Source organism: Sarcophilus harrisii, chromosome 4, assembly GCF_902635505.1.
Source record: "Sarcophilus harrisii chromosome 4, mSarHar1.11, whole genome shotgun sequence".
NCBI classification, from domain to species: Eukaryota; Metazoa; Chordata; class Mammalia; order Dasyuromorphia; family Dasyuridae; genus Sarcophilus; species Sarcophilus harrisii.
In genome coordinates, this window is record NC_045429.1 from 95715148 (window position 1) to 95738497 (window position 23350).

At 37.1% G+C, this 23350-nt stretch overlaps 1 protein-coding gene across 8 annotated transcripts in view; it reads left to right on the top strand.

Annotated features, from left to right (window-relative positions):
- PPP1R12B (protein phosphatase 1 regulatory subunit 12B) overlaps positions 1-23350 on the top strand; it is a 233711-nt gene that overhangs the window by 82559 nt on the left and 127802 nt on the right. For all 8 annotated transcript variants that reach the window (XM_031937143.1, XM_031937144.1, XM_023501872.2 and 5 more), the window contains 6 exons: positions 205-344; positions 7600-7712; positions 8973-9176; positions 10271-10353; positions 17659-17784; positions 20735-20917. In XM_031937143.1, coding sequence (XP_031793003.1) covers positions 205-344; positions 7600-7712; positions 8973-9176; positions 10271-10353; positions 17659-17784; positions 20735-20917 — 849 coding nt within the window. The remainder of the gene's footprint in view (positions 1-204; positions 345-7599; positions 7713-8972; positions 9177-10270; positions 10354-17658; positions 17785-20734; positions 20918-23350) is intronic.

Below are 23350 nucleotides of genomic sequence, written 5' to 3' on the forward strand. Positions count from 1 at the left end.
CCAAAGTGCTAGTATGGTCCTAGAGCCATTCAAGATAGATATGCTTAAATAAAATAGTTAGATAAGGCGGACTTGAACCCGGGGTTCAGAGGAAGGAAATGAAAGAGGAAAGAGTTTTGAAGGTAGTGCCCTTGTTAATCTTGTATACATGTGAACCTCAGAAATTGCTTTTGTCAACACTATTTAGTTTCATTTATGATTTAGCAAAGAGAAGATTCTGTATGATGAGGAAACACCCAAGTCCCAAGAAGCAGAGGAAGAGATTAAGGAATCTAGCAGCTCAAGCTCAGAAGAAGAAGAAGGTGAAGAGGAAGCTTCTGAGTCAGACACTGAGAAGGAGGCAGGTAATACAGTGAAGTTTATGAATAACATTTTCAAGCTGGGGAGTCAAGAGTTTCTTTTTTATTTGAAACCCAGGTCATTGGGTACTATGAAAGAAACTTTTAAGTCTTAGTTTTAGTTATGTAGACTTTATGCAAAAACTTGTTTGTAGAACTTTGGGCTCTGGCAGAGCATATTTAGCTATTCTTAAGTAGTGATATGATAAAATGCCCTGTGGAGTCTTATATGAGGGACTCAAATGTTCTGATCGTAAGTTAGTAGATGACATGAAGATCAAATTTTGAAGGTTCAGGATTCCAAATGGAAAGCTTGCAAGTATACTTTAGGGACAAGTATTTTTTGTTTCTCCCTAGTAAATAATTTAATTCTTTAATTTATAATCCTTAAATACAGCTTAAAATCTTCAACATTTTAATTTCTTTCAATTCTTGGTTGGTGATAAAATGTTGAAAGGCAGGTGCCACATGGGGAAGAAAGGGATGGTGTATTTTTCATTTTATTTTGTAACTTTTAAAATTTGGATATTCTGTGGTTACCAAAAATATATCTTCTTAAACAGTTTGATCAAGACTTTTTTAATGCTAAGTGAGATGATAGTATATTCAGCCTAATACTCCATAAAATAATGAGATTAATCTAAAATAATTTATATGAAGCTTTGCTTTGCAGTCAGACATACATTTGGAGAGATTTACTCACATACCCTTTTGTTTCATTCTTTCTGTTTTTGAACATTTCCTGAGGCTTTAGGATCTTTTTTGAACAGTGGATCATTTTAGATGATAACATAAAGCTCTTACATTTGATCCCTCAAAATGAGACCATTAGCTTAATAGACTCAGTATTTCCCTGTGAGGGCACACATTTGAGTACTACAGAATCATGGATGCAGAATAATTCCAATGTATGTGCAATATTTTTGGCTAGAAAGATTGAATTGAATGAAAAAATGTTACATCGGTAACTTGTAATGGAGCCTGTTTTCTCCTAAACTTTGCCAGGCTGCCTGTAATAAAGATGTGGAAGTCTGAATGCAAAATTTGATCCTTTAGTAGGCCAATGTCCTGGTCAGTTTGGGGATGAAGGGACGGTGTGTTCTCTCTTCCTGTCTGATTCTCTGTGGCCTGTTAAATTTCAGTGAAGGAAGTTGAAAAGTTGAAGGCCTGAAGAAGAGATCTGAAGCTAGTTGAATTTATTATGCAGCAGATTTCCTTTTGCTCATTCACATGGCAAGCACAACTTGCTGGGAAATACTAGTCCAGCATTGACCTGAGTGAATCTATATTAACTTGAATATTTTAATATTTATTCAGTATCTACAGTGTCACAGGCACTATCTAGAACAGCCTTCTTGTAGTTTACATGTTAAGGCACAGTTGGAATTCTAGAATTTTAGAAGAATATTGCAGTAACCTCTAACTAGACTTGGTGGCTTTAGTCTCTTTGCCTCCAATCTACCCGGCCCTATTCTGACAGCTTCATCTTCCCACATCACTGCTCTGATTATATTTTTTCCTTTGCTTAAAGCTGGTCAATGTCTCTTCTCTCTTACTAGATAATATTTACTCTCCTTAGCCCTACTATAATCTATCCTCAGCAACTTTAGCAACTTTATCTTAACTCTTCTACAAAAATCTGCTGTTCTCTAGACAAAGAAATTACCTCTTGAACAGTTTTTGCCTCTTCTTAATTCTGTGCTTTTTCTCATACTGCTCTTTTAGCTTGGAGTACCATAACTCTTTGATGCCCTTTCTGATCAGTGCTTTTTCAAGTCTTGGCCATTTTTAAAGTCATGTTCTCTGTGAAGCTTTCCATGATAAACAATAGTTGGATGTGAGCTTTCACTCTTTTAAACTGCTTCTAACTCTTTATTAGTACCATTCTTACAGCATTTATCAATAAACCCTATGTTGTAATTACTTGTGTATAGTACGTGTTTTATCTTCCTTACTACATTTATGAGTTGTCATATAAAGTAATCCAGAAGATAAAAGGAAGTTGCAGATAGAAGGAAGGCTAGGCCAGTGGCTATTCTTGGAGAGACAAATAAAAGAGGATGAATCCAGAGGCAACAAGAAGTAAAATTTCTTGGGACATTCATCTTATATCACACTTATGATCATTTGCATTGCAAAAATAATTGCTGTTTATGTATGAACATTAGCTCCAGAGAAAAATTCAATAAACCCTTCCAATTAAAAGAATTTTTGCCTCTAAACTTAAATATCAAATAGAATGAATATTTCTTAAACATAGTAGAATAGAAAAAGAAAACTGAACTTAAAATTATCATCTTTATTATATACAGTTTAGTTTTCTTTTAAAATACTTAATAATTCAATATTTAACTTTCACAGCTATCCTTCCTATTTGATTCTTCTTTGTTTTCCTTCTGTTGTCCAAAATTAAAATGTTAATGACCTTCCTTTTTTCTTATCATCTTTCTCCCCTCCATAATTGAAAGAAAAAAAAAAAAGGAAAAGCAGAGGCAAGTGAACAAGAATTTATTAATATGCATAATTAGGCAAAAAATTTCCACATTGGCCATATCCAAGAATGTTTCTCTTATTCTGAATCTTGAATTCATCACCTCTCTGTCAGGAGGTGGGTGCATGCTTCATCCTCAGTCCTCTGGAACTGGTGTCGGTCTTTGCTTCTTTTCCTGGTTCTTCTCACTTCATTCTTCATTGGTACTTTTAAAAAACAAGCTCTTTTCATTATTAATGATGGTAGAGATTCCACTTTTGGACTCTGGACGTTACTGTCCTGCACATGCTGTTGAAAGAAGTTAGAATGAAAGGATTGAAGAAAAGACATATCCAGAGGAGATCAATTCAGGAGGTTACAGTGCATATTGTACATACATACATATTGAGGGATCAATACTGAAGGAAAATTAATAGAGGATAATGCCAAAGACATAGAAAGGAAGAATCTGATCTAAATTTTATCCACTTCCTCACCCCAAAAAAGTGGCTTGGAGGTATAAGTGCCTTTCACCAGCTATACAGATTTTTATGAGAATAATCTAAACATGCATTGAGAGCATCTTTAGTTAGGGTATTACTATAGCCCACTTTGCTTCTGCTACCCTGCCTGGTTTCAACTCTCCATAGCAAGATGCCCTTCCAAGAGAAGTTATCAATTCTAAACTTGCCACCCTGCTGTTAACTCAAGACTTGATTGATTTTACTTTCCTCAGCCTCCTTTTCTCTCTGATTGGTGAGCAAAAATGCAAAAAAGCAAATTCCTCCCAAAGCTTTCCCTTATAAAGGGAAGAAACTGGACTCTTAGATCCAAAGATTTCACTCTGCATTTGCTGCTTTGCCTGGTTCAACACCATGGAACAAGATATATCTGCTCTGGATGCTTCTTGATATCTTCCCCTCCTCATCTTTCCTTTCCCCTTTTGTGTGTTATCTCCTCTAGATTGGAAGCCTGTTGAGGACAGGGTTATCCCCAGCACTTAGCAGAGTTCCTCTCATTTAATAAATCTTTATTGGATTGGGATTGTTATTAGAATAGAATAAGCAGATTTTCACAGATGGTATTCCATAGTAGACCATATCTTTATGATCATAAATTTATTGAAAGGTATAAAGAATATAAAATCATATTGTGCTTATTTTTCATTGATTTTTTTAAAAGTGTTTAATAGAGCAAAATGCTACCTTAAAGGCTCTCCTCCAACAAGGTATCTTTCATGTATATGTAAAAATTATACAAGATTTTTGATATATAAATGATGTAACAAGCAGAGAGAACTATTTTTTAGTGACTTTGTAGTTATTTACAACTAGGTGAAACATAAAGCAAGTAAAAAAGAGTTTTTACAGTCATAGAGTAAGTAGGTACAGTATGGAGTTCAAGTAGAAGAGGAATCCTCTACAGGTTTGTGAGGTTCTTCGAAACCCTTGTTTGTTGGACATTATGTCCATCAATTCAAGCCCTGGAGCAATGCAGAGCCTCCTAAATTAAGTTTATGATCATTTTAGAGAGATCTGACATAACTATCCACTCAAAAAAAGCCAAGCTAAAAAAAACATAGTTATTATTATAGCCAAGATTAAAAAACCCAGAACCCTATCATTTATATAACACTATATGGTTTACAAAATGCCTTGCATATGTTATCTTATTTGATCCTTACAATAATCTTGGAAAGTATTATTCCTATTTTTCAAATGAGAGAATTGAGGCAGAGGGAACTTAAGTGATCTGTTCAGATGCCATGAAGTTTCTGAGAAAGGATTTGAACTCAGGTCCTGACTTCAAATTTTAATGCTATCCATTGTGCCATTTAGCTTTCTTCATGATTCTTTATTGTCTAAATTATGACATGCTATTGGATGCACAACCTATTTGAGCATATCCCTTGTTTCATGTAAATGAAACAGACACTGTAAATTAACTTTGGAAAATTGACAAGTTTTTTCAGTGATCCTAAGCTTTTCTTTGAAAAAAGAACTCATTCCTTCCCCTCTCCCATCTTTTCTCCCCACCCTCATCTCCACTCCCAGGTCAAAATAGTATGCATTGATCCACATTCAGTCTCCATAGTTTTCTCTGAATGTGAGTGACATTTTTCCATTTCAAAGTTTATTAGAATTGTTGAGAAGAACCAAGTCTATTATACCTGATCATCACACAATCTTCTTGTTGCTGTGTACAATGTTTTACTGGTTCTGCTTGTTCCACTCAGCACACACATTGCACTCTAATTTGTGTAAATTTTTCTAGGCTTTTCTAAAAATCAACCTGTTCATCACTTTAAATATTCCATTACTTTCATATATCCTAACTTATTTGGCCATTCACCAACTGATGGGCAGATCTGTGGATTCTTTGATTGGCACTTTTCTGTGTTTAGAGATTCTTGGCAGGCTATTTTTGGGATTATATCTTTTGTTATAGTGTTCAGGGTTTTTGACTTTCATTCTTCTGGGAGACCTAGCCTTGAGTTGTCTCTACACATTCTTTCTTTGAAAGCAATATGTTTTGTTTGCATAAAGATCATGATTTAAAAAAAAAAATGATTGCTTTTTACTTCTCTTTTTCTACAGTGTTCTTCACTTCTACAATCACCAACTGTCTTTTGGACATCTTCAGCTAAAGCATCTGAAACATATGTCCAAAAGAGAATTCATGTTCCTCACTAAAACCCTTCCTTTTTCTAAACTTCATATTTCCTATCCAGAAGCTAATCATTTTCCCAGTTACACAAGTTTATAATCTCTGTATCATGCTCGACTCTTTATTGTCCTCATTCACAATTCATTGCCAAACCTTATTTCTACATCTCTCTTGTGTAACTCTCTACTCACACAAAGACCCCCTTTGGTCAAGCCCTCATTGCCTCATGCCTTCCATTTGATATCCCACTCCAGTTGATTCTTCACTCAGCTTCCAAAAATGATTTCTTCCTTCCCCCTTTCCCCTCCCTCCCCCCTGCCCATACACATTCAGTAAGTTACAGGAGCTGCCTTTTGTCTCCCGGATCAGATGTAATGGCATCTCAAGCCTTGTACAGCCTGCCCCCTACCACCTCCCCAGTCTTAGTCTACTCCCCTGCCTCCATCTACAATCAGTTGCATCTCTACCTGGAGTTCTCCTCACATGCCATGCAATTTCTGAACCCTGTTCTTTCCCTATGCAAAGTATGTTAAAAGTAAAAATTCTTTGGGGCAATGAATTGAATTAGATCAGGAGTCCTTAACCTGGGATTGACAGATCCTCTAAGGGATCCATGGGTATATATTCAAGGGGGCAACATCTTTTCCCTGTCTTCTATGTCTTGAATGCTGACCTTTTTCATCCTTGCCTCCTGGCTTCTTTCAAAACTTACTTTCTGCAGAAGGCCTTTCCTGTTTTTTCTCACAGCTAATGTCATCCCTCTGAGACTACATTTCTTCTTTGTTGCATATATTTTGTATGTCTATAGAGATTTACATATCGTCTTCTCCATTAGAATTTGCCTTTTTTTTTTTTTTTGAATTCCTAGCACTTAGCACAGTGTCTAGCATATAGTAAGCACTAAATAAATGTTTGTATACTGTTGATGATAATGAATGGCTGTAGCATTGTTTGATTGACACAGGGCAGGTAGAAATATTGACACCTTGGCAGAGTATAGTATAGCATCCTTGTGTTTCTGAAGCAAGGAGATTTCAAAATCTCATTTTGGCTATTAGCCTCAGAGGGATTGCAGAATCATAGAATTTAGAGTTGGAAGGAGTTTTTAACCTTTTTTGTGTCCTTTTGCCTGTCTGTGATTCCCTCCTCAGAATAACTTCTTTAAATACATTAGATAAAATACATAGGATTACAAAGGCAATCATTTCTATCAAAATACAGTTTTCAAAGTGTTTTTCTAATTCAAATTTATGGACTTCCTGACATCTTTCTATATATCCCTTAGTGGGGTATTTCAACCCCAGGTTAAGGACCCCTGATATAATTTAGTTGATTTCCTGCAAGAATCTAAATTTTAACATACTCAACAAATAGCATTCAGCTTCTGCTTGAAAACCTCTAGTGAAGAGAAATTCACTACTTGTTGAGATAGCCCAGACTACTTCTGTGTTAATGTTAGGGCCAGACCTTTGGAGTTAGTGGAGGCCCCTCCCTCTCTGCTGGTGCCTAATTAGTGGTGGTAGGTTGATTTTGTTAGGGTGACTCAATACAGTCTATCTGAAGCAATAGGTTCTTTGGGGAAGAAGCCTCCAAATCCTGGCTCCAGTTGGGGTGTTCTTGTGTCACAGGTCAAACCAGTCAATTGATTCTTCACTTTATACTTTGGGATTTTAAATTTTCTTTTGCTATTGTTTTTCATGTGCTAATTTTGTCTCCCTAATCAGATTACAAATTTGTTGAGGTCAGGGATTAGCATAGTTTTGAGCACAACAGATGCTTAATAAAATTTGCTAATAGATGAACTATTTCATAATTGTATGATTCAATAACTCATCAGAACAAATTGATATGTTTTTAATCCTCTCTATACATAATAAAGATTTAGACTAAAGTTCATGGGGCAGGAGGGTAAATTACACAGTGATTTAGTTATCTTCTATTTCTAGGGGTCTATTAGTGATTTTTAATTTACTTGGAGTTCAGGTATTTGTGTGCATTCATGCTTTTACAACCTTTTGCCTAAGAATTGCCAGGTGACCCTTTTCAAGTAGCAGGGAAGGAAGGACATAATAAGGAAGCAAAATTTTATAGTATTTTTATTCCTTCTCCATTGTCAAATACCAGATCAAAAGCCAGAGGCTGTTATCAACCACTCCAGCTCTGAATCAAAGAGTACCATCATGGAGCAGATACCACCACCATCTCAGAATATCTTCTCTGCTTCTCCTGCTAGAAGAGTGAGTACTTTATGAAAGCCATAAAATCGCTTCCAGCATTGTGTTATTCCCTAGAATACTATGAGGAAGGCTTTGGAATGAAATTTTATTAAATAATATTGTCATGGTTCATAACAGATTGTATATTTGTGGTCCTTTATTTAGGGCTTGTAAAAATGCTCTTGTGTTGATTATGTAAATCTCTCATCTTATAGTAGTATTAGTGTACAGAACAAAAAGTCCTTTATTGTTAGAAATTAATTGATGTCTGTTAACGGAAAAAATTTATCTTAAGATAAAGTTAATATTTTCTACAAATAGTTTCATATAGACAACAGTCTAGGGGAACTCAGACTTTTAATATTTACCATTTTGACAGTTGCTCTGTGCTATTTGCCTCTGCTCCTTAGTTTTTCTGATGAGACTCCCATCTTTGCACTTTATAGAAGTTATAAAGAAGATACATACCGGTTCATGCACCTTTATTCCCTAGGAATTTTGAGGAGTGAATTTGACATATATGTCACTATATGGCATACATACTCTGTCTGATAGGCAAAGGTGGCTTGGTAAAGAAGGGAGTGCGAAGCATTTTGCAAAAAACCTTTAGACTCCATAAAAGTTCCAAACTAATATAGGCACATCCAAGTCCTCTGAGAGATTTTCAACAACTAAAAATTGAATGAACTTTTGTAGAAATTATACATTTTCACACATTTTCTCATTGTACATTTTTGTAAAATAGAATACTTTGATACTTCACAGATCCTTGGCCTGCATAAGATAAGATCATAGTTTTAAAGTTGGAAGGGATCTTAGCGGCCATCTAATCCAACTCCTTCATTTTCCATTTTCTTCAGTTGCTATACCTAAAAAAGCTTGTCACTTACTAACCAAACTTCCGGTGGTACAAACCTATTCGAGCTGCTCTAGGCTGGTTCTAGGTGACAGGTAGACGGTAGATTGCTGAGGCAATCTTAAATTAAGTCAACTTGCATTAATTGCTTTTCTTGCTAAGAACTTATCTTAGTTTTCCAACCTCCGGGTCAAGATCATATCCGTTATCCCCACTTTATAGATGGGAACAGTGAGGCCCTAAGTGGCATCATTTGTCTGTGATCCAATCTAGAAATCACTGCACAAGATAACAGGGCTTTATTGGGCTCAAGTGAAGAGTAGGATGAGATTACAAAAAGGCTGGTGGTCTGAGAAAGGAATCTCCTCAGACTGAAGAATGCTGCTTGGTCAGTTCCTCTCCCTTAATCCTTCCTTTCCTTGTAGTTCTCCTCTAGTTTCTTCAGTAAGGCAGAAGAGCCCAAGGATGAATCACCCGCCTCTTGGCGACTCGGATTGCGGAAAACCGGCAGCCACAACATGCTCAGTGAGGTGGCCGGTCCCCGGGAAGCTCTCCGGGATCGGGGCTCCTCCATCTTCCGATCATCATCTAGCCCCAGGATTTCTGCACTGCTGGACAACAAAGAAAAGGTGCTGTTGGAACTGTCGGGAGATTCGATCTGTGACAAGCTAGTATGGGGATAAACAGAAAATCCTTGCTGGCTCCAGAAAGTCAGAGGTTCTGAAGATAGATGAGCATCTTAATAACAAATCATGATTCCCAAGGAACAAGTAATGGTTGACAAAAGCTACAGTAATTCTTGCTCTGCAGATCACATAGTTTCTCCTCTTGACTCTATTTATATCCAGTTTTTTCACACATAGAACAATAGTATAAGGTATTTCTAAGCTATGTCCTAAAAGGTTTTACTAGAAAAAAATATTAGTTTGTTTTTTTAAGAATCGGGAGTAAAACAGTTAAATTGCATTGGGCACAATCCAGTAGTTTGGGCTTTCAAGCCAAAAGATCTCAGCAGGAGTAGAATTTGGTGAAAATAATGCTCCTGAAATTTTCAGCAATAAAAGGTGGGAGTGGAGTGGGGAATCTGTTTTGTGAGGCAATCCTCATCAATAGCTGCTCTCCCAAGATGAGTAAGAATGGTTCATTTCAGATTGTCCTGTCCCGGGCCTTCAGCTGTCTCACTTGCTCCTCTCATTCTTCTTTTCTGAGGTCATGACTGCAGAGAGGTCTGTTAGCATGGGTGCCTCTGTAGTGATGTAGATGCTACTATCCCTCAAGAAGCATCTGTGACGACAACTTAACTTACCTGTCCTTTATATTTGAAGTCTGATTATTCAAAAATAAATTAGAGAAGGGTGCGGGAGAGGAGTAAATGAGTACTAGTCCATCTAGCATCTAGTTTGGAATTTGGCTTTTGAACAAGCCTCTTTACCCCTTGCTTCTCTGTTAGAGGTGGGCAGTTTGGGCTGCTTTTATCTATGCTCTGGTCACCCCTGCCTTCCCAGTGGCATAACGTAATTCCCACATAAACTTATTTCTCTTTGAAAGGACCCAGAAATTTCCAAGCTACTGTGCCATGTATATGTAACCCTGGAAATGGAATTGGTATCTGAACAGAGCAGACTAATTGGGTTATGTTTTGAGATGGTAAGTTTAGTCCCAGGCTTTATCTCCCATGTCAATATTATACCCACCCAATATTTTCCTTGTTTTGGTTTTGCAGGAGAGGGAAAACAAAAGCTATTTTTCCTCACTAGCACCCCGGAGGCTCAATAGCGCAAGTGACATTGAGGAAAAGGAAAACAGGTATGGCTGTGCAGGTTATCAGGTTGCTCTATTTGAATGCTGTTTTGCAGAGGTTTTTCTTGGTTCTTATTTCTCTGTCCCAAGTAGGCAGATATTCTTGGTCTATTTTGAATGTTTTCCGGTCTGCATCCCACTGCACAGTATCTATATTACATATGCTCTTGGTCCCTCCTTCTCCTGATTTTTCTCACTTTAATACATTAAACTCTGACTATGCCCTAAAGCTGGTCCCCTATCTTTTCTGTTCTTTTTCACTATGATAAACAACTCTGTGTCTGAGGGACACATTGGATAGAGTGCTGGAGCCGGAGTCAAGAAAATCCAAGTTCCTATCCCATCTCAGACACTTTCTAGCTGCATAACAACCTCAGTTTGCCCCAATTTCCTCAGCTATAAAACAGTTGTAAAATAATGATAGTATTCCCAGAGCTGCTGTGAAAATGTCCTCAAGTATTTTTATACCATGTGGGTGAAATAACAGTAAAACTTTAATTTTACTTTAAAGAACGTTAAAGGTGAGAAATGGTTCTTGAGATTTGCACGATTATAAATCATTAGCATGTAGTTGCTGTGTACCTACAGAATAGATCTGGGACCCAGCCAAAGTGCCTCCTAAGAGCCACAGTGCCCCAAAAGATTAGGGAAGTGATCATTTGGGCTTGGAATTAAAAGGCTTGATCTGACCCTGCTTATTAGTCATGTGACTGTAGGCAAGTCACTTGTTTTCTGAGGTTCCTTCAAGACCTAACATCTGTGATTCTGGGAATGCTCTTATCATGAAATATGAGGCTGAAATTGTTTACATAATTGTGAAATTTGGTAGAATTTTTGAAAGCCTCTAGTTGTATTATTCCACTTAGACTGTGTCATGGGGCAACAACAGAGTTTTGTTAGCGGTCTTCAGTTTTTTTTTTCCCCACTCAGTTTCCGTATTAAATTTTATTGCTTATGGACATAAGAATGTGTGTCTCCCATTAGCATTAAAATAGGTTAAAAAGGCAGTTCTCCCCTTTCTATCCTCCCCCTAATAATAAAATTATATATATATATATATATATATATATATGTATATATATATATATATTTTTTAATAGCTTTTTAGATACAAAACATATGCATGGGTAATTTTTCAGCATTGACCCTTGCAAAACTTCTGTTTCATCTTTTCTCCTCCTTCCCTCCACCCCCTCCCCCAGATGGCAGGTTGACCAATACATGTTAAATATGTTAAAGTGTATGTTAAATATGTATGCATATTTATACAATTATCCTGTTGCACAAGAAAGATTGGATTTAAAAAGAAGATAAACATAATCTGAGAAGAAAAAACAAAAATACAAGTAAACAATAACAGAAAGAGTGGAAATGTTATGTTGTGGTCCATACTCATTTCCTAGTCTTCTTTCTCTTGGTGTAGCTGGTTCTGTTCATTACAGATCAATTGGAACTGATTTGGATCCTCTCATTGTTGAAGAGAGCTACATCCATCAGAATTGATCATCAAGTAGTATTGTTGTTGAAGTGTATAATGATTTCGTGGTTCTACTCATTTCACTCAGCATCAGTTCATATAAGTCTCTCCAGGCCTCTATGAAATCATCCTGCTGGTCATTTCTTATAGAATAATAATATTTCATAACATTCATATATCACAATTTATTCAGCCATTTCCCAATTGATGGGCATCCACTTACTTTCCAGTTTCTTGCCACTACAAAAGGAGATGCCACAAACATTTTTGCACATACAGGTCCCTTTCCCTTCTTTAGTATCTCTTTGGGATATAAGCCCAGTAGTAGCACTGCTGGATCAAAGGGTATGCACAGTTTGATAACTTTTTGGGCATAATTCCAGATATTTCTCCAGAATGGCTGGATGTGTTCACAATTCCATCAACAATGCATCAGTGTCCCAGTTTTCCCACATCCCCTCCAACATTCATCATTATCTTTTCCTGTCATCTTAGCCAATCTGACAGGTATGTAGTGGTATCTCAGAGTTGTCTTAATTTGCATTTCTTTGATCAATAATGATTGGAACATTCTTTCATATGAATAGAAATAGTTCCAGTTTCATCATCTGAAAATTGTCTATTCATATCTTTTGAGCTGTCTTCAGTTTTAGCTCCACCAATACAATGATGTATGATGTTATGATCTGAATCTCTGAGGAGCTTAGAAGGGATACAGGACTAACACAGATAACTGATGTAAGAAAATATGTAATTTACATTGAACCTACATCAAATTATTTGCCTTCTCGATGAGGGGGCCAGAGAGGAAAGGAGAAAATTTAGAACTCAAATTTACAAAAAAAAAAAAAAAAAAAATTAAAAATGTTTTTACATGTAATTAGAAAAAAAAGTTTTAAAAAGGAACAAAGTATGTGATTAAGCAGCACAGTAATTGGCGCAAATAAGTGAGTTCCTTAACCAAAGTGTGTTGAAGCAGTTAAGGGAAGGAGGCAGAACTTGAGCTATGGACACTCATATTCTCAAGGGAGAATAGCAGGAGCCTTCAAAAAACATGCCACCTTTAGGTGCCAAGAGCACCTCTGGTTTTACCAGAGCAGAGTTGGTGAGGGCAATGAGATAAGATAGTCTAGGATTTTTGTTCTTACATTGAACCAGTATTTTCCTATGTACTATTGTATTATCCTACTGCCTATTGGTTCTAGTTTTCTTTTCTCTGAAGCCATGTAGAAAGGGGAAATAGGACCAGTGGAAGTTCCTGGAAGTCTTATTTTGGGTTTTATTAAAAATAATTTTCTAATAAAGTGTGTAGGTGAAAAGGGAGTCTATTATAGGAATGGAAGGCAGCTTGTGGGAGGCATGGAGATGAAAGAGGGAATGCCAAATTGGGAAAACATCAAGGAGACTGGTTTGGCTGGGACCTAGCAAACATAAAGGAAAAATGACTCTTATATTCTAAGTCTAGAAAGATATGTGGCACTTAAGTTTTGGTGGGGTTTAAGTGTCAGGTTTTGAAGTTTACATTTTATTCTAGAGGCAAAACAATCATTGAAAATTTTTGAATAGGGCAGTAACATGATCAGATATGTACTTTTGAAAAATTATTTTGGTAATTTTGTGAAGAATGAATTGGGAGGAGGAGCCTGTAAGTAGGAGTAATGATGAGGAATTTGGTTCAGTTTTCCTGATGATGGGTGAAGGCAGGTAGTGGTTGTGCTGGTGGAGAGATAGTGTGGAGGTGAGATTGACAAGTCTTGGAAACTGATTGAATGGTGGGGTCTGAGGGAGAAGGAAGAGCCAAAATGACACAGAGGTGGTGAAACCAAGATACCCCATAGGATTGTGATGCCCCCAACAGAACTATGAAGGTTTGGAGGAGGTAGATGGTTTGGAGGAGGAGACAGGGCCTCCAGCTTGGGAGGTTACAAGACATGTAGGTGGATATGGTTGTTCTGAAGTTAGAGAGACAGCACTAGAAATGAAGGAGAAAGGTGAAGGCTAGATATTGATCTGAGAGTGGTACTTGAACAGATGGGAATCATCAGCTCAGATAGAGCAGTTTTGAGGTTCTTGGTAACTTAGGAGAGATTCCTTGTGTTAAGAGTTGAAAATCAAATTATATGGGGTTGAGAAATGAGTGATGTTGAGTTGAAAAAGTGGAAAACAAATAGTATAGATGATACTTCATAGGAGTTTGGTTATGTAAGGGAGAAGATATATAGCATATGAGGAAATGACAGATCAAGTGAAGAGTTTTTTGTTGTTTTCTTTTTTTAAGGAGATGGGAGCACAGAAGAAATCAATAAAAATGGAGAGATTAAAAGACAGAAGACAGAATGATAGAAGAATCAAATTTTCTATTAGAAAAGAATAGCATAGATAGGATCAAAGTCCTAAATACTGGGCACTGGCAATGAAAAAATGAAGGACCATCTCTTTATCAGAGTCTCTAGTGAAGGAGGAGACAGTACACTTCCAGGGATGGATTAAGGGAAAAGAGGGAACTCTGTGAGTGTTCCCTCTGTTTTTCTTAGTAAAGTAGGAGATAGTATATAGGAAACTGGAAAGAGGAATTTGGGGTTGGGATAGGGATAAAAACTGTGATTGAGAAACTGAATTTCTTGAGAAAGGAAGAAGAATGGCCTGGACTCTAGCAGATGTCAAATTTTCAGTTAGGGTTAGTCTACTTACTGAAACTTTATCTCTCTACTACCCAAAAACAAAAATCAAAAAAAAATTTTTTTTGCCCTAGACTTTCTAGATCTTTTAACAAAGTTTTGTCATATTGCCTGAAATTCTTATAAGCATCCTTTTCTAAAAAATACAAGTACTTTCACACATTAGTAAGAATTAATTCAGTCAGCCACTCTTATTTTATATTTGATCTCCAGCACTGAGCACATTGAATGGAAGTGATAAACAATGATTAATTGGTTGTTAAGACCAAGTGAAAGTATCAGAATTTTGATTGGGGAAAGTCAGTAATTTTTGAATATGGAGCATGGTGATTAGAGCAGCCTGGATTTTAATATCAGTCTGAGACAGATGAAGGTACCTAGAATAGTATGGTGGTCCTGAGCATTTTGTCATTGAAGCATTATGAGCTGAGAGTAGAGTGGGGAAGATCTAGAAAATAATACTCCCTATTGGGGAGGGGAGAGTATTCTTTCTCCTAATTTTCTTCACTTCAACATGACATGATCCCATGTTTCTAAAATTCAGAAATTCAGATTAGTACTATTAGTTCAGCTATATTATAGATGAAATGAACTGCTGTGAACTGCCCATCTTATATATAATATAATATTTATGACATTTTATTGGGGAATTATTAATTGTAATTTTTCCTCCTATGTGAAAATGCATTACTCTGTAACTTAATCTAAATAATCAACTTACAAATGAATTTCTGGAATACAACCATCTTATAAGTATGGACTGCCCATATGATCACGTTAAGATAGCTTGGTACAGATTTTATACATAATAAACAATGGAAGAATGTAGAGTAAAGGTAATGTCAGTGAATGGTTAGGGAAGCTTCATAGTTCCTTATCAATTAACCAATCACCAGGTATTTATTAAACACCTACTTGTGCCAGGCATTGGGGATAAAGGGCACAAAAAGCAGTCTTTGGCCTAAAGGAACTTAGGTTCTATTGTAGGGAACCTGTATGTTTACATAGAAACATATACAAAGTAAAAAAGAGGTAATTTCAGTGTTGATGGAGTTATTAGCAGTTGAGGGAACAGGAAATACCTCATATGAAGTGAAGTGATATGAGCTGAGCTTTCAAGGAAGCTAGGTAGTCCTAGAGATTAGCTCTGGAGCTGGGAGGGACAAATGATCCACCACATCCATTTCATGGATGAGGAATCTAAAGTAAATCTCCCTTCTCCCCTCCATCAGTGAGTCACTTAGATTTGGGCCTAACTTTTATGTTAGATAAATATGTTCTTATAAAGTCTTCAGATGGCTAAAAGTTCAATTGTTTCTAACAATTAAAAATGAAAAAGTAGTCAAGGGTTTGCTTTTCACATGTAGGCTTTAAAATGTCATAGACCAATGAGTAGTTTTCAATTTCAAACTCTTCTTAATGAGAGTATCCACTGAGATTTTTATCTTTTGCTTGTATTATAGCATCTTTTAGTTGATGAAGGATGGAGCTAGGGCACTGCTCACCCAGGGCAGAGGATTTAACTAGGGTCTTTAAATGGATCTTTTTTGTATTTTTAGCATACTGACCTAGAAAGGTTTTTATAGCATATTCACAACTCCATATATGGATCATTTAGGCCAAGAATCAACAAAATTCAGAATTTTCATGATTTAATATTGTTTACTCAGTTATATTGAAATTGAAGTACTGTATCTCAGAGGAAAACCTGATCTGGTGGGACTTTTATCTAGGTTACATGATTTTCAAAAAATTTACTAAAGAAAATGCTTTGAACCCTTATCTGGCTGATCAAAGTTTCTCATGGGTAGGAAGCTTGCTGTGTTAAGTTCTTGTCCCTTCCCCTAAGGTATAGAGTGCTGGGTCTGGAGATAATTCCAATAACAACAATAACAAACAACATTTATATAGTACCTACTATATTCCAGGCTCCATGCTGAGTACTCTACAAATATTATCTCATTTGATCCTCACAACAACTGTGGGGAACTGAGGAACTTGTTGAAACAGGGTCAGAGCTTAAGTAACTTGCCGGGAGTTGCCTGACTAGAGTCAGAGACCAAATTTGAATTCAGGTCTTCCTGATTACTCAAGCAGCTAGATGGTACAGTGCCTAGAAAGCCAGGAAAAATGGGAAAGCCATTTAACCTCTGACTCAGTTTCTTCATCTGTAAAATAGGGATTATAATATCATCCTTGGGCTTCTGTGAGGACCAAATGTGATAATATTCATAAAGCACTTTGCAAACCTGTAATCATTGCAGGATATGAAGCCAGAAGCTGCTAAATTCAAATGCCAGAGGCACCCTGCCTTTCTCCATAGGGCTTCTCTGTCTGCTGACCGTGACTCCCCCTAGGATAGACTTCCCCCTAAATACCTCTTCCTCTCAGTCTCTCATTTCCTTATCTGCTCTTCTTACTACAAGTCTTATCAATTCAAGTTAACTAGAGTTTGCTCTTTGCCTTGTACTGTGTTGATCACTGAGTATCTATTAAGGAAAGGCAAAAATAGGCCCTGCCTTCAAGGAACTCACATTCTAATGAGAGAGACTACATGCAAGCATTGCAGAGAAGACGGATATAGGGTAAATGGAAGGTAACGTCAGAGGGAGGGAGGTGGGAACAGACACAGGGCCTGGGGAGCTCTATTATCAAGACCTTAGTACTTGGGAACAGATTACCAGCTCAAAAGACTGTTGGAAATAGTATTTAGTGATTTCCTTTCTATGGCCAGGAGAAAGATATTTGAAATGAGGGAGGGAACAAGCATTTATTAAGTGCCTGCTGTGTCAGGCACTGTGCCAAGTAAGCACTTCATATATATTACTTGATTCTCAAAACCACTCTGGGAAGTGGGTACTATTATCCCCATTTTATAGTTGAGGAAATTGAGGTAGGCAGAAGTTAAGTGACTAGCCTCCAGTCACACAGCTAATTCAGCGTCTGATGGGTCTTCCTCATCTGTTTTACCACCTCGCTGCCTCATTGCTGCTTTCTTGCCTTTAAACTTCACCACAGGACTTCTCATTCCTGCTTCTCCCTCCCAGTTTGTATTGCATGATAATAAGACTGTGGCTAACCTGGAGTAGGGGTCTGAGAGATTGAAGATTTTCCCAAGCTCACAGTATTCTCTCTCTCTCTGTTTTGCCTTTGCAGAGAATCTGCTGTTAACCTGGTGCGGAGTGGCTCCTACACTCGGCAGCTTTGGAGGGATGAAGCAAAGGGAAACGAGACTTCTCAGACTGGTGCTCCTTCCACCTACGTATCAACCTACTTGAAAAGGTATAAATCTTGAGGAAGAACTCTCAGTGACTGACCTACCAGTCACAGTGTCTGACCCCACCTCAGGATTTCTGCTAGCTGCACGCTGACCTAGTGTTAAAATGTGATTTTAATCTCTGTTGAATTTCATTTTAAAAATTAATTTTAATTCATTTTGCTAATATTTCCCAAGTACATTTTAATACTCTCTGGAGTGTTGTGAGCTGCATGCGGCCTGTGGACCACACATTTGAAACCTCTGTGCTATGGACACAAGAGTAACAACTGCATGTATCATAAAAATACAGGGTTGAGTTTTTCTTTTTTTTTTTTTTTTAAGCTTTCTTGGGATATTTTGGCTAATCTAAATGAAAAGCAATTAACATTGATTAAATCAATCTTTGTCCCAGATCTTAATTTTTCTTTGTTACCCTTTCTCCTGTGTCCTCATGCCCTTTCCTCATCTCCATCTCTATCATTCACCCTCATAGAATCCTACAACAGAGATTCTGTCTATTGTCAAACCTGACCTTAAATCTGAAATTTTCACATTTCTAAAGCTTCTGGAAGAAGAGCAGGCCTCATTTAAGTTTTGTGCACATGGGCTTTTTTTTTTTTATTTAAAAAAATACTTTTAGAATTAGATCAGTTGACTAAATACTTGAGTTTTCTAAATGACTTCTTTTGTTCTGTAGCCACCAGACACTTTGAGATTATGGAACCTTCAAGTTTAGAGAATGCTTGTGTTTTCCTTTTTCATCTTGTTCTTATAGTTACTTTGTTTGCTATTGGTCAGTGACTGAAGAAGTTTCCTTGGCAAAACTGCTAAATACCCTGTTTTGGACATTGAGGAAGATTCCTTTTCTCTGGTTTGTCCTCTTATTCTTTTTCCAGCCTCTTAGAAACTTTCTCCTCCCTTTATTCATCATTCACATTTTGTACTGTAGCCATCATAGTCTATTCATTAGCTGACTGATGGGTTGTCTCAGGCTTAGAAAGAGAAATTTTGTGTAGGCAGCTTACCAAGGCAGGATCAGACCCTATTTCTATTTAATAGGAAGCATCACCACTTTATATCCCACTCATTACTACTATCTTATAGAGAATGATATGTACCACCAGCTGATGAATATTTGAACATGGCATTAGAATTATAAGCTTATAAAATAAACAGCCTCTGTAGCCTTCTAATGTTTTTCAATTCTATAGATACATACTGTGAAAGAAGACACAGCTAAAAAAAAGAAATTATTTTATTCTGGCACAAAATTATCTTTGATTTTCAGTTGTATATACTCAGCCAGGCAGATACAGCAGGATGGAGGAGAATGAGAAAGCTGAATATATTAAAATGGTCAGGGGTTTGGTATACCTTGTTTGACATGCTTGCTATAAGTTAGTATTTTTTGTATAAAATGACAATAATGATGTTTTTTGCCTAGATAAATGGTCTAACATTATTATGTGATTGGATGTTGATTTTATGAACTCAACTCTTTCTAAAGAGATTAAATGGACTCCATTTGGTTTGACAGATGCACTGATTTTCTTTGGCATAGCTCTTATGAGCAGCAGGGAGAAAGATTTTGTCAGATAAGGATGAAGAGCATACTTATTAATGAGCATTTTGAAAGAAAATATATTCAAGATTTATCAGAAATTGAATTTTTATAGTTTCAACTTCTGAGAATTCATACTTCTTTTTTAAATTTTTTTGCTTGTGCTCAAACTTGGCTCAAAGATAAATAGGAAAATAGTATTCTCCCCAATTTTATAAACGAGGCCTAAAGAAATTATAATTTTTTCCAGGTCACAGAGCAGTGAAGCCAGAATTATAATACTAATCTCCTGACTCTCAAGCCTATGCTATATTTTTTTATATAATATCATTTTCAATCAGGAGGATCTATCTATCTATCTGGTCATGATTTAAAAGGAAAAATTGGGTCACAATTCAAGTCATCCTTGGGCTGAGGAACCTTGTAAAAAAAAATCCCTGTAGTTTATTTCCTCTCTGCAGTTAGGTTTGTATTCACACTACCCAGAAAAACACCTGTCTTCCCCTTTCTTTAGAGCAGGGCTTCTTAAATTTTTTCGTGACCGTTTTTTTGCCTGAGAAAATTTTATAAGACCCTGGATATATAGGTATATAAAATGGTATACAAATCAGTTATTTGCTGATGACAGATCATCACTTTTGCAGCACAATTCTTGTGAGTCCTAACCACCTGACACAGGTCCTTCTTGCTGCAGTTTGACTCTATGTTTAATGAAAACAAAGAAAAGCTAGCTTTATCTGGTGCAATGAATCCTAGGCCTTGACTACACTTCTGCATTGCTAAATCACCCCTTCCCTGGGCCTTGGGTTTCCCTTCTCTTTATCTGCCAGTCCTTTAAAGGTCTTAGTTTACTCTCTGGAGTCTTTCCAAATTCTCTTCTTTTGTAGGGGCTTTTTGAATGCTAACTTAATTTTCTCCCAGCTCTCAGGACCTCATCATTCCTTATTCCAGGGGCCTCTTTTAATATGATCATTTCCCCTTCCTTTGCTTGTCTCTGTCCTTGTACCTCTCATTTCGAGGGCCCACATTACTTCTTCTTCCCCATTATCCAGGATAGTTTCCACGTCTGTCACTTCGTTTCATAGGAGCTCTTTTTTGCCTTGGGGTCTAATAGGATGAGTCTCTCTTTGAATACAAAATTTTATTCTTAGCCATCTCTCCCATTTCCCCACAGTCCTAACCACACTCCTTTCTTCCTCATTGCTGCATGGTTTCCTGCACTCTTCAATAGCAGCTGACCTCAGTGACCAAGTGCCAGCCAAATCTGGGCCCTTCTCCATTGCCTCACCCTCTCTCTGTTGGCTTCTGTTTATGGAAAGCACACCACCTGAGTGGGGAGCTGGGGCTGGGAATTGTGTGCCCTGCGTGTCCTAAAGGGAAATGACAAAGTGACCCTGTGTGCTGTTTTGCAGTGCTTCATTTGGTAGAAGTAGTGACCCCACCAGTCCCTACATTTCAGCCAATCGCAATTCATCTCCTGCTACCTCACCCACTACCATTGGTTCATCTACCTCTCGAGGCAGCCAGTGGCAACCTGCCTCTTCCTGCCCTACATCAATCAGTGCAAATACTACTGCATCCGTTCACCATGGCAGGTAAGGTTTAATGGAGCATTAGGTTCAACAAGTTTTTGCTATTGATACCCAGATGGAAATTGTACTTAAGCCTCCAACTTGATGAAAATTACTTACAAAGTTAGATATACTCTTAGGATACATCGCCACATATATAATACTCAAGATACATCTTTAATTAACTTCATTGGATTCATCACTGGATTCCCTCTTGTCAGTTATGATTGGAATTCAAGGTTCCCTGGTGTGTGTTAAATCAAATGTTAAAATGATTTTCACACCCTATTTGCAAGGTTTAAATTTTCCTGTAGATACATAAAAGTTTGAAGACCTTTTCTTTGGTTTTTAGTGGAAGATAGAATGTGAATATAGTCAGGATGAGAAATGGTACTAGCCTCTAGCAGAAAGCCGCCTGTTTTCTATATGGGAACAGGGACTTGCTAGATAATACGTGAAAGGGGAATGTTATTATTCATTTGAAGTTTATTCCTGAGTGTTCTCTTCTTGGCTTCAGGTAAGTCCAAAGGCAGCATGATAAAGATAGTTGTGTAAAAGAATGTCCTATAGTGACTTTTTTTAAAAAGTAAATTTTTGTGATAGTTTTTGATTACCTACATTTCCTAATGTATTGTTCCCTTCTTCCTCTTCTAGGGATCCTTCCTTTATTATAGAAAAAAAAAGGGTGGGGGCAAACAATTGAACAAAACTAACCAACACTTGGAAACACTTCGAAATCCTTAGTGTTTAGTGATCTTTAGGGCCCTCCTCTTCAAAGACAGGAAAGAGGTTGAGCAGTTAATTTTAACTAGAGCTATGATATTTATCACTTTTGTTATGGAGATGGCTTTATGTTTTAGGATAGCAATTACTTTTTATGGGCCTATGTTTTACAAATAATTGAAAGAAAATAGGAAATGATGATGATAGTAACTCTTATCATTCAGGCAATACTAAAAATGGTTCTTAGATCATAGGATGTTAGGTTCTAAGGTAATTGAACAGTCCACATATTTTGTAGTTGAAGAAATGGAGACTCACATCTAGGTGTTAGTAAGACCAGAAGATAAAACAGGGTAGTGCAGAGGAAAGAGCATTCATTAGGGGCAGCAAGATGGCACAGTGGGTAGAGGACTGGCCCTGGCATCAGAAGGATTCGTCTTCCACTCTGGACTCAAATATGTATTAGCCGAACCTGGGCAAACCACTGGGCTCTTAAAAGAAAGAGTCTTGAATTTAGACTTCATAGATCTGGGTTCAAATCCTAATTATCCTCCATACTGTATAAAGATCTTGGGCAAATCACATCCCTGCTTTGGGCCTCAGTGCCTTAAAATGAGAGGGCAGGATTCTTTGACTTCTAAGATCCCTTTTGTCTCTAAATAACCAGGATCTAGGTCTCAAAGCTTCCAGTTCAGCACTTTCTTGTTTTAATATATTTGACACCTGTGAGGTCAGCAGAAGATTTCGTTCCCTAATGCAGGGATTGTTATTTAAGACATTTAAGACAAGGTCTCTCTTGTAATAAATGCTCCTGTTAGTAAGAGTGATATTAGCACTGATGATTGTTGATATCAGGAGTGATCATCTCCTAATTTCCATTGTTCCTAAGAGGCATTAGGGTGGAATAGACAGAAGGCAAGAAGACTGAGGTTTGAATGCTGCCTTGGGTGACCATGGGCAAAGCATTTCACTTGTAAGTCTTATTTTTCTCATTTGACAGGGTTTGGGTTCAGGGACCTCCAGGGTCTTTTACAACTCCAAAATCTAGAGTAGATTCCATGATATGACTTTGATTTGAGCCTCCCAACAACCCTCAGAAGAGAGAGACACAGGGTAGTTATTCTCATGCCTAACTGGCACATCAGAACATTGCGGATCAGAAGGATCACAGCATTTGGGCAGGGTCAGATTGCTGGAGTCGGGGCTAGAACTTAGACCATTGATTTCTGTCCCAGAAGCACCGTAGGCATTCAATATTGTATTACCTCCCAGCTTGTACAAGACCTATATGCTTTTGAAAAAGAATAATAATTTTTAACACTAGAAGGAACAGAATTTAAGAATACCTTGAAGAAATAAGCTGTGTCAATTGATAGAGCACATTTTTTAAAAATTCATGAGGCAGAGGAAAGTGAAAGATTTTATTTCAAAGTAAAACTATTAATTGTTTTGCATAAATTGTTATTTCTAGTTCCTTTTAGTTTTAGGGTTTTTTTTTCCCTTAGTTTATCCTCACAACAACCCTTAGGAAGCAAATTTTATTATTTTCCCTGTTTTATAGTTGGGATGACATAACTAGTGAGTTTCTGAAATTGGAGTTGAACTTGTCTTCCTGACTTCAAACCCAGTTGGAGACATTTAAGATACATATTTAAATCCATTTATTATAAGCCTAAGCAACATTACCCTAACCCTAAATTTTTAAAATCTGATTTTAAAAATTGCTATGATAAT